Source organism: Nicotiana attenuata, unplaced genomic scaffold (assembly GCF_001879085.1).
Source record: "Nicotiana attenuata strain UT unplaced genomic scaffold, NIATTr2, whole genome shotgun sequence".
Taxonomy (NCBI): Eukaryota; Viridiplantae; Streptophyta; class Magnoliopsida; order Solanales; family Solanaceae; genus Nicotiana; species Nicotiana attenuata.
Window position 1 is genome coordinate 106,277 of NW_017672571.1, and position 13,932 is coordinate 120,208.

A 13,932-nucleotide genomic window follows, 5' to 3' on the forward strand; every position below is an offset into this window, starting at 1 on the left:
TTAATTCAATATGAGTGATTAATAGCATTAGATTGAACAAATGAAAAATATAATAGATGACCAAACCAATGATAAGGGTGATTTGGAGCTCGGTTGATGGCTCGATGAAGAACCTGCCCTTGATTCCAAGCTTATACTTATGAAGAACTTAAGAACAAGAATAAGAACTTTGAACAACAAAGAGAATTGAAATAAATTGCCTTGATATGCATGTTACAATGTGTCCCATGAATAATAATCTTTCCCCTTTATATAATAGGGGAGGTTTACCCTAAGTACAATTTTAAGAAAGGTAAAAATCTTTTGTTTCGCTAATCACTTATTTTCTGTCGATACAGGCCGAGATTCACTCCGTGATATCCGATCGGGCACGGACATCATGACCCTTTTTTATAGTCGTGTATAGTTGTATGATAATGTTCTCCGAAGTCCCAATCCTCGAATCGAGCCCGGAGGATATGGCCCCGATATCCCCGAGGGCAGGTAATTTGCCCGAGCCCCGATACGAGGGGCTCCTCACTCTGACTCTGATCCATTACAGCCACGTTCCTGCTCCGTTTGACTCACCGAGAAGTCGAGTCATGCAGTGGGCTCGATTTTATCCGTATACAAAAACCTGTATATATAGTACTGAAGGATAGTATTTAAAACATATCAGTATGTAACTAATAGTTTACGAATGTTAAATGAATACAAAATCCCAAAAAAAAAAAAACACTCAAAAAGGATACTAAAGCAAGCTAGTGAAGGAAAAGAGTTCAAATATAATATAAAAAATATTATAGTGCATATATATAATTCAACTTTAGCTTGGAAGGAATTTATATGATTATTATATATTTTTCAAATAAGAACATAATTTACAAAAGATTAAATTTTAATTAATTTTAGAATTCTAAATATAAGGACTTATTTCAAGCATGGAGAATTTAATAAATAAAATTCCGGGTAAGCTCAAGATACTATGGAGTAAATATTAAGAAAAACAACATAAAGAATTAAAGTTATTTTGCGATGAATATTTTATGCTCAAAGAATTCTTTTTTACATGTCTTTTTGACAAGTAAGCTAACATTTAGCATTAAATTTTTTCTAATTTTACTACTACCAATTATACTTGTGTTACCTACTTCAATTAGGAAAGAATTTATGTGAGGTAAATCTTAAGTGATTTTAAAGTCTTAAATATTAAGAATCTAAAAAAAAAAATTAACAAGGAAGGATTTAATACTCAAATTTTAGTTTATTTTAAATTCTTAAATATTAGGAAAATAACTTAATTTATAATTTTGTCCAATGTAAAATCTAATTTTAAAGGATAAAAAAGGCGAACGACATTTCGTTAAAAGCATTCGTGCTTTTAATATAGTATTAATATTGATATTGATATAGATATCCATAATGAAATACTCAATAGAAATTAAACTTTACACAAATATAGTTACTTGTAAATTATTCATTATGTTAAATTTGCTCAAGCAAAAAAACTTTTAAATTTCAAATTCGAACTACTCTTGCTGAAAAATTAGGTAAAGTTTATTAGTACATGATAAAGTAACATTTCCCCCAATCACACTATACTATTCAAGTTTCTCTAGACGAATTGCACATTCATTTCAATTTCTTCAAATATATTTCCTGCATAACCTCGAAATGATTGATTACGTTCAATATAAAGAATTTACCTCCCCTATTCAACTATTTATCTATAAGAGCATTTTTCTTGTTACAAGGTTGCTAAAAGAAAACATTCACTAAATTCCTAAACACTAAAGCAAGTAAGAAAGTCAATAAACAAGAAAAAAATAAAGTAATTTAAATTAGGGAGAATAATGCATTTAGTTGTCTCAGTTTTGATGTAAAAATTGTATATTCCAAATTACTATTAGCACTAAGCATTATAAACAGCTTTCGATGACATTGAATCTGCAGGGTCACAAAACGTTAAAAGTAGTCCATGTCTCTTTTTTAAGTATGTCAAGTCACTATCTCATTTTTAATCGAACTCTTCCTTTTTCTTAACTGAGTGATTATTATGTTAGAAAAATATTTTTCATGAGTAAAACCCTTCTGAATAAATTTTCGAACTATTATAAAAAAAAAAAATTAAAATCATTTTATCACTCTCTAACAAAAAATTTTTACTCACTATTCAAACTGGAAAAATAAGTGAGAAAACGTACTATTCTGATTAACAATTTTGCGCCACGCTGCCATGTTAGGACGAATTCAGTAGGAAAACATTAATCTCCTAGACTTGTTATTCACATTTATTTTCCTTTTCTTATTTAATTTTTGTCTGTAGCTTCCTCAACAAAAAACAAAAAAAAAAATATAGACGTCGCCTGAGAGATTCGAACTCTCACGGGGAAACCCCATGTACTTAGCAAGCACACGCCTTAACCACTCGGTCAAAGCAACGTTGTTACCTTCATAAGCCAAATAACATTATTTAGTCCCTGAACTAAGTGAAAAATAAATGAACCTACCAAAGTAGTGATCAATAGCATTGATAAATGATACACTACCTCTTTGCACAAAAAGCCTTTGCATTTTTTGGATCAAATCTGACAATTCTCCACTCATGTCTTCAAACTAAGAACATCCCTGCAATGCATTCTTCCCAGCGCTCCTCATCAGATCGATACTGAAATTGCTTAACGTAAAAAATTCCAAATGCTTCTCTAGTCAAATGTGCTGGTCGATTTCTTTTTCTTCTGCTTGATGTATTCTAGGCTTAAGAAAAAAGATTGATTGTAATCATATTACATGAAAGCATAATAACAACTGAAATTCTTTGTACTTTAAGTATTGTAGGGTTGGAGACGTACTGCTTGGTTGCATCATAGGAAATTGATTTTCTTTGCTAAATTGGTAGTTTGTTTAAATATATCCATTTCAATCAAGTCCATGTTTGTCTTCATCTAGCGGTACCTCAATAATTACGTATCATTTTTTAAATTGAAGTAAAAGATTAAGATTGTTTAGAAGTGCGTGGCGTGAAAAATCAACCATTAGTTAGTATTCTGACAAAATTCAAAGAAAACTCAACTTTATCTCATTTCCCATACTACATTTCTATTGACATCAGATCAGTTTTCAATCTCTCCAATCTCTCAAGTTTCTGCTCTATTTGGATTCTAGTTGCACCAATAGCAGCTTCTTCCCTTTTCATGTTTTCTTTTGTTCTTCTTTTCCCTATTTGCAAAAAGTTTATCAGTCGAACTAGTGAAACCTTGGTATAATAGTAAACTGGTTAAGTTGGAGTTGCTAGAAATAACGTGTTTGTTTCTATTCCAATGAGAATTTAGATTTGGCCATGCACTGGATTTGGACTTTTAAAAATCTTTATTTACTTCGGCCTTGAAGTAAAAACTTTAGCTTTTGAGGAAATGGTGAGGCCTGAGGGTATAAAAGCCCATTTTGGAATTAGGAAATAGACATATATAACAGTGTTTCGAAGAGTCAACTTTCTCAGTTTATGCAAAAGATTGTAAAACTACTCCAAACTGAAAAGGAATTTCTCTAATGATGTTTGGTTGATTTCACTACCTTTCGGTCCAAATGCGTTTGTTCTGATAGGTTGAAAACTGAGTGTGGTAACTCATTTTTTTTCAGTTTTTGATTTGCTCCCTACTTTACTACTCCCTCCGTCTCATATTAAATGAGGTACTTTCCTTTTTAGTTTGTCCCAAAACAAATGATAAATTTCTAAATTTGAAAATAATTCAACTTTAAACTCTTTCATTTTACCCCTTTACCTTTAATGAGAAGTTTTTATAGCCACACAAATGTCATGGCCCCACAAACTTTTTACCCCTTAAGCTTTTAAGACCACAAGTTTTAAAAGTCTTCTATTTTTTTCTTAAACTCCGTGCCGAGTCAAACTACCTCATTTAATATGAAACGGAGGGAGTACCTTTTACTAGCAATTTATTTCTTGAAATAATCATAACAAAGCCAATTTAACTGACAAAGGAACGGTAAGTAGTAATGATAAAGGCAGGCCGGTGCACTAAGCTCCTGCTATGCGCGCGGTCCGGGGAAAGGTGAGACCACAAAGGTCTATTGTACGCAGCTTTACCCTGCATTTCTGCCAGAGGTTGTGTCCATGGCTTGAACGTATGACCTCCTGGTCACATGGCAGCAACTTTACTAGTTACGCGAAGGCTCCCTTCAAAATGAAAGTAGAAGCTGCAAAATGAGCTCAAGGAAATTTGAATTTCGCAGTAATGGAAAATGCAAAAGCAATCAGAATCCCTTGTATGATTGCAGTTATAACATACAAGTAACACTGAACAGAGTAAAATAAGAACACAAGAATATAAAAATCATTTCTTCTCTTTGGCTCGACTGAAACGAAGGGATTCCAGTACTGCAAGAATCGAATGGGGTTTGAACACGCAAAGGCATCACTCCATTGGTAGTGATAACTTTTCAGCATTAACAAGTTACGTATGAAAATTAAAGTCAGTAGACTGTGTAGTAAAGTCAGTGGAACACTACTCCTCAATTTCATCATCAGTCTTTCAAATCATAAAATGGAGAGGAAAATAGGCAAAAATCCATAGAACAACTCTTGTCCTCTTTACTTCAATAAATAAATAAAAACCTATGTTGCTCGGATTCTCCGAAAATGTACATGAGTGTGTGTCGGAACCTCCAAAAATAGGAGTCCGGAACCAAAATGTGGTTCTTTTGGACTCAAACTACACAAATAGGTGTAAAAAAAAAAAAAGTTACCATACTATATAGAACGCCAGAAAACCTGGCGCTATACATTAACGGTAACTGCACCGTTAATGTATAGCGCCAGATTTTCTGACGTTATACAAAAAAAAATCTGACACAGCTGATATAGTGCCACAATCATATGTTCTTCTAGAGCTACGTGCTCTTTCTTTTTCTTTTTGGTAATTATTAGACATATGAAATAACTATGAAATATGTTGTTGTCAATTTATTTGCACTTTGAATATATTGACAACAACATATTTCATAGTTATTTCATATGTCTAATAATTACCAAAAAGAAAAAGAAAGAGCACGTAGCTCTAGAAGAACATATAGCTGTGTCAGATTTTTTTTTGTATAACGCCAGAAAATCTGGCGCTATACATTAAACTTGGCGTTATATATAGTATGGTAACTTTTTTTTTTACACCTATTTGTGTAGTTTGAGTCCAAAAGAACCACATTTTGGTTCCGAACTCCCAAAAATAGTACATTTTTTAAAAATACGATACCTGTATTGAAGAGTTGTGTAACATAGCAAAGAGCTATATGCATCTGAACCGTTGATGGTCCACTTCAATCACTCCATGGACACCACCATTAAATACTTTATCAACTTTCTGAGACAGAGGACAAGATGTAACAGTGTACAATTTGTTTCACAGTATTCCAATGATCAATACACTCCCTCACTGGAGGGTTTTTAATTAAAGGGATGGGAGGTGCTGAGAAAAGGGTCTTGTGACACAATTGAAGTGTGAGCAGAACTACCATTGTTTTGTTAATCAAAGCTAATGTACAAAACTACAAAGACAGATAACAAACTTCTTTCCAAAAATTTCTCTATACTAAAACGGATTTCACCTCAAAGATTTCAGTTTGATTCTGCTTTTTGTACAGTAGTCTTGAACAGGAGTACATATAGCTTGTGATCCATGGAGAAATATATGAAACCACCTACTGAATGTGTGACAAATGAGCCAAAACTGGTCCCTACAATACAGTGCCAAGCTGGTCCATATACCCCATCAAACTCCTGAAAATCAAGAAAACACAATTATACAATATAATTCAACTCATTAAAAGCTCAAATCTCAAAAATGACCAACAATGCATAATGATTACAACTTTTCCCCAAGTGTTTACCTTTTTGAGGGAAAATCCAAGTGATTTAGAGGAGAACTTTTCCAAGCTATCATGAGCTTTTCTTGCAAAATCCACAGCATGAATCTGCATAAAAGGTGGCATATCCACAGACACAACTTTCACACCACTGCAAGAAAAGAAATTAGCTAACTCAGTCTGTGAACAGCTGAATGACTTCCTCCTTCCACCGTTCATTGACAAAGAAAAAGATGGCCTATTGGTAATTTTATCACCCCCTTGTTGAAACCCCTTCAACTGGTCACTATCTTGGCTCTTGGATAACAAAGCTAATGCCCTTTTAACATCCACCTCTTTCTTTTCCTTGTGGGGTATTTTCTTGACTTCAGCTTTTTCATGCAAAACAATTGCTTTGTCAATATCCTTAACAGAGCTATGTTTTTCTCCCTCTGCTACATATCTACTCCCGTGTAAACTCTTTGACTTGGTCAAAGCAGAACATGAGGAATCAAAAACAGAGGAAGTAGCAGCAGCTAGAGTTTTGGCCTGTAAATGAGTGTCAACAGGAGGATGTCTATGCCCCCCAGATGAGCCTTTTGGGGTAGATTTGAGGATCTTGTGATTTGCATAGAGCTTGGAAAAGTGAGTTGAGATGTTTTGGACAGTGGGGGAGGGGAGGGTGGTGGGATCTGGTGGGTGGTGGGGTTTGGAGTTGGTGGTGGAGATGGTGGCGGAGAAAGGGGTAGGTTTAGGTTGCTTTTTGAGGGTGGGATCCATGGGAAACTCAAGTGTTTGGAGGGTCTGCAGCTGCTGAGGTCTTATTTTGCAGATAAAGAGAAATGAAAGGAAAAAGAGGAAAATAGAAAAGGGAGGAGAAAATAGAAATAGTGTAATTTAGTGGGAGGAAATGTTGGAGAATGTGTAGAAAATGTAGGGGTGGGGTACACAAGTTCACTGGATTGGGACCTGTGAGAGTTGAGCTAAGAGATCTGGTTTGGTTTTCCACTAAAGTGCTAAATCGCGCCGCTTGCCGAGAAAAATAAGGCATATTAGGCACATTTGACCCTCGCTGTTTGGGTCCCCCTATTTGGACTATTTCTTTCAAAAATTAAATTACTATATTTATAAACAAAATGTTATGAAACACCATATATTTTCTCCATTTAATAAATTGAGGAAAAGTGGGTAATTGTAGTTTTTTTCTTTCGTCCAACTGTCACTTAGTTGTATGGTGGGAAAACAATCTACATTGATGAGGTAAAGTGGCCACAAATGCATCCAAAAGTTTAGCCTAGCAAATAACGAAGTGAATTGCTCTCTCCGGTTTACAATAAGTGATCAATTTATTTTGGGCACACTCATTAAGGAAATACTAAATTCTAGACGAAAATAATAAGTGTGACCTAACTACCCATCATTAAATATTGCACCATAGTTATAGTAGCACTTACTTCTCTCTCAAATGTGAGGAGTAAATAATTTTTTAGGGATACGTACATAAGGGTAATTTTGAAAAAACAAATTGAATTTTTTTCTTGGTTATATAAATGGACACTTATTTTGAACCAAAATAAAAAAGTAAATTGATTACTTATTGTGCACCGGAGCAAGTAAGTGATTTCTCTTCATTTATGTCTTACTAATACACAAAGTTATCAGGTATCTCGCCGGCGCACTTGAACTGATCCAACCACCCCCATTATTTTGTCTTCCCTTAGTAGCGGTTTGGTCTAAGGGATTAGATGAGTTATCTTGATTGAAATTTTGGGGTTAAATTAAAATTCTGTATATAGTTGGAGGTATTAATTAAAATCGATATTATTTTTACACCTAAATCTTAATATAACTTAATTCATGTAGGATGCAAATAAGTTATTCAAGTTATAATTCCGATTTTAATTCAAGATTATAATCCTGATATATTTCGGTTTTGAACCAAACAAACCCTTAGAATTCACCAAAACGGGGATACCTAAAGTGTTGGGAAGAGAGGGAAGCTCATTTAAGTAAGGGAGTTACATTTAGACGATCTCAGTTATTCCCTCCGTTCCAATTTATGTGAACATGTTTGACTGGTCACGAAGTTTAAGAAAAAATGGAGACTTTTGGAATTTGTGGTCCTAAACAAGTCAAAAAGGGCCCAGAGTATTTGTATGGTTATAAAAGCTTCTCATTAACGATAATTGCAAATTTAAGTTATTGTTTCCAAATTTAGAAAGGGATCATTCTTTTTAGAACGGATCAAAAAAGAAATAGGATCACATAAACAGAAACGAATGGAGTATTAGGTATCACCATTTACGGTCAAACACCTTAATAATGGATGTTTCATTTAATGATCCATCAAAATCATGTATCCGTAGTCTCATTCTATGAAAGCAACAAAACGTGTGTTGTTGGTCAACACAGCCTAACACATCCACAGTCACTCTCCAATATCCATAATACGTTATTTAATTTTGAATGAATGTGGGAGCGTTTCTTTGCTTTGCTTGATACCGCTAGATTGTGAATGTGACGTCCATGTATGTACAATTAATTCACCAATTTTTCCAATCAATTTGAATCTTGTCGTTCTCTACTTCTTGTTGCATTTATAGCAGAGTCCCCCAAATCCAATTATAGTCAAACTTTGATTAACTCCTCCTACACCCTTAGATTTTCTGAGACCATATGGAACAAATTCAGTAATGAAACACTAACCAAAACTCCCAAACTATATTAATAGGGAGTTAGCTCAAAATTACAATTACTGATAATCCAATTGCGACTGAAAAGTAGAAAATTACAATAGAAGTACTGGAAATAGATAACTAGAGAAGGAGATGAAGAACTAGAAGAAAAGAGGGAGAAAACAGAGAACACTCATATTAATATTGGTCTGACCCTTAATGCCCTTTTGCCTGTTGCTTTATACTCTTTTTGCCTAACCAACTTTGTCCTTATTCACGTGACCATCACCTTTCCAAACGTAATCTCCAAGTCTTTTTGGAGGAATAATTCTTCTAAAACTCCTACGTGTCTTATCTATGTGACCATCCTTTGTGGCAGCTTTGTTGGCTTCCAAGTCACCTATTTCAGTCACAACATTACTCCCTCCCTGTAAATCAACCTTGTCCTCAAGGTTGAGGTTGGCCTGCTCTTCAGATGCTGCAGCATCAGTCAGCTGCAAAAGGGTTACCTGCTGGTCCGGAGTTCCAATGCATCGCTTCAACATAGAGACATGAAAAACTGAGTGTATCTTAGCAGCTTCAGACAATTCAAGGCGATATGCAACAGCCCTGATACGCTTTAGCACCTTGTAAGGTCCAAAATATCTCCTACCCAATTTGTGATCGCGTTGTAAACGCAGAGTGGACTGCCTGTACGGCTTCAACTTGACATACACCCAATCTCCTACCTCAAAAGATATGTCACCGCGTGATTTATCAGGTAAAGTTTTCATGCGATTTTGAGCTTTAAACAAATTATTCTTCAGTATTAGCAGCACCTCATCTCGTTGCAGTAAGTAACTTTCCACGAGTTCACTCGCAGTGCTACCCAAAATATATCGAGCAATGGTAGGTGGCTCACGACCATACAAAGCTTGAAAGGGGCTCATACCTGCTGAAGTCTGGTAGGAAGTGTTATACCAGAATTCAGCCCAAGGCAGCATAGTGACCCAGAGAGAAGGTACCTCAGCCACATAGCAACGTAAATATTGTTCCACACATTTGTTAAGGGCTTCCGACTGACCATCTGTTTGGGGATGATAAGCAGTGCTCATGGCCAATGTTGAACCTTGCAATCGATTTATCTCTTGCAAAAAAGAATGGAGGAACCTCGGATCCCGATCAGTCACAATGGTGCGAGGAGGCCCATGGAGCCTGATTATACCTACCACAAAAGCTTCAGCCACTGTATGAGACAAAAAAGTCGAAGGTAGGGGTATGAAGTGGCCGCACTTAGTGAGACGGTCGACCACAGTCATAATAGTGGTCTTCCCTTTGGAACTAGGTAGGCAAGTGATGAAGTCCATATCAATATCTTCAAAGACCTAATCCGGGATAGGCAGGGGTTGCAATAGACCTGCAGGGTGTAGATGCGAATCCTTCATCTGTTGGCATATGTGACACGCAGCGACAAATGTGTGTATATCCTTGCGCATTTGCCTCCAAAAGAAATTAGAAGCCAGATGATGATAAGTGCGCGCTATCCCAGCATGACCACCAATAGATGTAGCATGGAACTCATAGATTAATTTTTGGTGTGGAGCAGCATCTGAGGGAATCACCAGTCGACCCATGTAGAACAGCAGTCCTTCCTTGAACTGGTAGTCGGCATATGCCAAATCTCCTTGGTTTACTGCTTGTTGTCTCGCAATCAATTCAGGGTGGGTTTGATTTAATTGCTTCGGATCTTGTTCAAAGTTAAGAGTTTGGACTGAAAGAGCCATTAAAGCAGCCTCTGAATGGCGACACAAGGCATCAGCTGCAGAGTTCTGTTTTCCAAGCCTGTACAAAATTCGAAAGTCATAGCCGACCAGCTTAGTGAGCCATTTTTGTTGTTCAGGTGTTTGGATTGTTTGAGTGGTCAGGTTCCTTAAAGATTGCTGATCCGTAAGGATGGTAAATTTGCGTCCCAGAAGATATTGTCTCCATTTACTCACTGCTTGAGTAATAGCAAACATTTCTCGGTGGTAAGTTGAAGCGGCCTGCATTCGGGGGCTTAATTTTTGACTGAAGTATGCAATGGGATGACCCGTTAGGAAAGAATAGCACCAATTCCTTGCCCCGATGCATCAGTTTCGACTTGGAACTCTTGGCTAAAATCTGGTAAAGTTAGAACAGGTGTAGATCCCAACTTATCCTTAAGAGTATCAAAGGCTTGTTGTTCCTTCTCTCCCCATCGGAAGGAATCCTTGCGCAACAAATCTGATAAGGGTCCAGCTAATGCAGCATAATGATGAATGAAACGTCTGTAGTAGCCCGCTAGCCCTAAAAAGCTATGAATTTCCTTGATTGAACGGGGTGGAGGCCATTGTTGAATAGCATGAATCTTGGCGGGATCAACAGACAATCCTTAGGGCTTAGATAATGTTCCCCAAATAATCAACAGAAGTTTGCCCAAACAAGCACTTAGAGCGCTTGGCCACTAGATGGTGCTGGCGCAATAAATGTAATACTACAGCTAGGTGTTCCAAGTGAGCAACCCAGGAAGGACTATAAACTAGGATGTCGTCAGAGAATACTAGCACAAAATGATGCAAGTGGGGTCTAAATACCTCATTCATAGTGGCTTGGAACGTTGAGGGAGCATTAGTTAGCCCAAAAGGCATTACCAAAAATTCATAATGTCCATCATGGGTCCGAAAAGTTGTCTTAGCCAGATCCTCGGGCCTGACTCTTATTTGATGGTATCCGGATAATAAATCCAGCTTAGAGAAATAGTGAGTGCCATGTAGTTCGTAAAATAATTTGTCAATGGTTGGAATTGGGAAGCATCACGGACTATAATGGCGTTCAAGGCCCGATAGTCTACACAAAACCTCCATGTCCCATCCTTCTTTCGTACCAGTAGTACTGGAGAAGAGAAAGGGCTTGTGCTAGGTTGTATCAGTCCCTCTCGAAGCATATCTGCAACAAGCTGCTCCATTACCTGCTTTTGAAAATGAGGATATCTATATGGCTTTACATTCACATGTTGAGCCCCGGGTGCAAGATGGATTTGATGGTCCTGGTCACGCGAGGGAGGAAGGCCTGTGGGTCTCTGGAATACATCTTCAAACTTACTCAAAAGAGCAACCAATTCCACAGTTGCTTCCCTTGTATCAGGTACCTCCTCTGTAACCATCTCTAGACTAAAGAACGAAGATATGGCATCAGTGGCGGCCATTCTTCGTAGGCTATGCAACTGAATCACTTGGGTATCCGTCGGACAATCTCCCTGCCAAGTTGTTCGCGACCCATTCAATGTAAACCCGAATTCCCTAGTTGCATAATTTGTAATTACCGGCCCCAAGGTGGCCAACCATGCCACTCCCAGCACTATGTCGGATCCCTGGAATGACAAGATATATAAATCTTCCACAAGTGTATGCCCTTGGATTACCAGATTGGTTTGCCTCGCCACTGCATTACTTGGAAGGCGCCGTCCACTACCCACCATAACCGAGAAAATAGGAACCGACTTAATTGGAAGCTGGAGGTGCTTAGCGGCTCGAGGCTGGATGAAGTTATGTGTGCTTCCTCTGTCCACCAAGACCTGAACCAGAGTACCATTGACTTGGCCTGTAAATATCAGAGTCGATGGCGAAATACCTCCAGTCAAAAGCATGATAAGAAATTGACGAATGTTCTTGTAGCTCCAAACATTGCAGCTCCTCCGCAATAAAATCATCAGAGGCAAAAGGTTTTGACAATTTAGGGTCAATATCAGGTTCATTAGTGAGAAAGAGAAGCTGGGATGGAGTCTTACACTTATGTCCTGGTACAAATTTTTCCTCACAATAGAAACACAACCCACGCTCACGACGGCTTTGGACCTCTACATGAGATAGCCGCTTAATAGGAGGACGATTTGATGTTTGGGAGGCAGTAGCATTAGTGGTGAGGGAGGTGGAGGGATTTTGATTGAGGGGCGCCAAGTTAGGGGTTGGTAATTAGGAAGTTGTTCGAGCAAAGGCGGGTCGGGCAGGTCCATTTTCAGCTTGGATTCGACGCTCATGGATATGGGCCAAATCAAAGGTCTCTTCGTAGGTTTTGGGCCTATGGACTAATACAAAATTCTTAATAACCTCACGAAGCCCAGAAATAAAAATACGTACCATACGAGCATCAGTCATGTCGTCTGTTTCATTTGCAAGGGTCTCAAACCGCTTCTGGAACTCCGATACGGTGGTGGTTTGACGGAGCTTCGTCAGCCGTCCCTCTGCCGATTCCAATTCTTTTTGTCGAAAACGAATTCTAACCTTCGCTGAAATGGTCCCAGTCCACCAATTGTTTATTTCGAAAGAGCCACCGGTACCATTCCAGCACCTCTCCATCGAGGTAAAAGGATGCGATGGTTAGCTGCTCCGATTCTGATGTTTTGTAAAATGCAAAGTAGAGCTCCACCTGAAAAATCCATGCCTCTGGATTCTCACCGCAAAACCGACCAATCTCCGGCCTGTGGCGGTGAATCGTCGCCGGAGTGACCTCCATAGTTGGGTCTGAGTTTATAACAGCGGGCGTAGCCATTCTCCCCATAACCTCCATCAACATCGAACGTATATCAGCAATGTCCTTAGCGAACGAATTCGATGCTGCCTGAACAGATTCTTCAACGAGAGACTTGAGTTTTTGGTCATCCATGGAAAACCTCTCAATGAAAGCACCAATGGAACAAATTCAGTAATGAAACAGTAACCAAAACTCCCAAACTATATTAATAGGGACTTAACTCAAAATTACAATTACTGATAATCCAATTGCGATTGAAAAGTAGAAAAATTACAATAGAAGTACTGGAAATAGATAACTAGAGAAGGAGATGAGGAACTAGAAGAAAAGAGGGAGAAAACAGAGAACACTCATATCAATATTGGTCTGACCCTTAATGCCCTTTTGCCTGTTGCTTTATACTCTTTTTGCCTAACCAACTTTGTCCTTATTCACGTGACCATCACCTTTCCAAACGTAATCTCCAAGTCTTTTTGGAGGAATAATTCTTCTAAAACTCCTACTGTGAGCACGTGATTTTTGCCCTATATGAATTACTCCCAGAAATTCAAAACAAAATAACTTTTTCAATGTTTGCGATTTTGTGGATTTTTGTGTTTGTTTGCATTTTGTGTGCATAATTCATAAAAAATACAAAAATAGCATATTTGCATTTATGACCCATTTTTATATTTTTTTTAGTTATATTAACATTACAAAAATGGAAGAAAATAACAAAAATAGCCCTTTTTGCATTTTTACTTTTAGTTTTCGATTTTTTCTTCCTTAGTTTTTTTTAATTAGGAGTGAGTTAATCTTTGAAAATTAGTTAATTTAGTTTTTAGAGTTAAATCAGGTCTTTTTATCTTTTTTTAATTTTGTAGTTAACAAAATCTAAAAATGAGAAAAGAAAAGA

General features: G+C 37.4%; 1 protein-coding gene and 1 non-coding gene across 4 annotated transcripts; both read right to left on the bottom strand.

Moving 5' to 3' along the window:
• Positions 1-2,339: 2,339 nt before the first annotated feature.
• Positions 2,340-2,421, bottom strand: TRNAS-GCU. Its single transcript has one exon. It is a non-coding gene; the product is annotated as a tRNA-Ser (tRNA).
• A 1,474-nt stretch (positions 2,422-3,895) lies between these two features.
• Positions 3,896-6,823, bottom strand: LOC109213709. Of its 3 annotated transcripts, none has more exons than XM_019377542.1 (3): positions 5,881-6,823; positions 5,599-5,770; positions 3,896-4,174 (listed from the first exon to the last, which is right to left on the bottom strand). In XM_019377542.1, exons 1-2 carry the CDS (start codon positions 6,613-6,615, stop codon positions 5,609-5,611), a joined length of 897 nt encoding a protein of 298 aa, XP_019233087.1. In that variant the 5' UTR covers positions 6,616-6,823; the 3' UTR covers positions 3,896-4,174; positions 5,599-5,608. The 3 variants fall into 3 exon arrangements, with proteins under 3 accessions (XP_019233087.1, XP_019233088.1, XP_019233086.1); XM_019377543.1 differs by having other exon boundaries at positions 3,896-4,194; XM_019377541.1 differs by lacking the exon at positions 3,896-4,174 and having other exon boundaries at positions 5,335-5,770; positions 5,881-6,822.
• Positions 6,824-13,932: the final 7,109 nt, after the last annotated feature.

Coding starts and splice junctions, on each gene's coding strand:
- LOC109213709 (XM_019377542.1), bottom strand. CDS start 6,615: ATGGATCCCACCCTCAAAAAGCAACCTAAACCTACCCCTTTCTCCGCC. Junction 5,771..5,880: donor TTGGATTTTCCCTCAAAAAG/GTAAACACTTGG, acceptor CTTGATTTTCAG/GAGTTTGATGGGGTATATGG.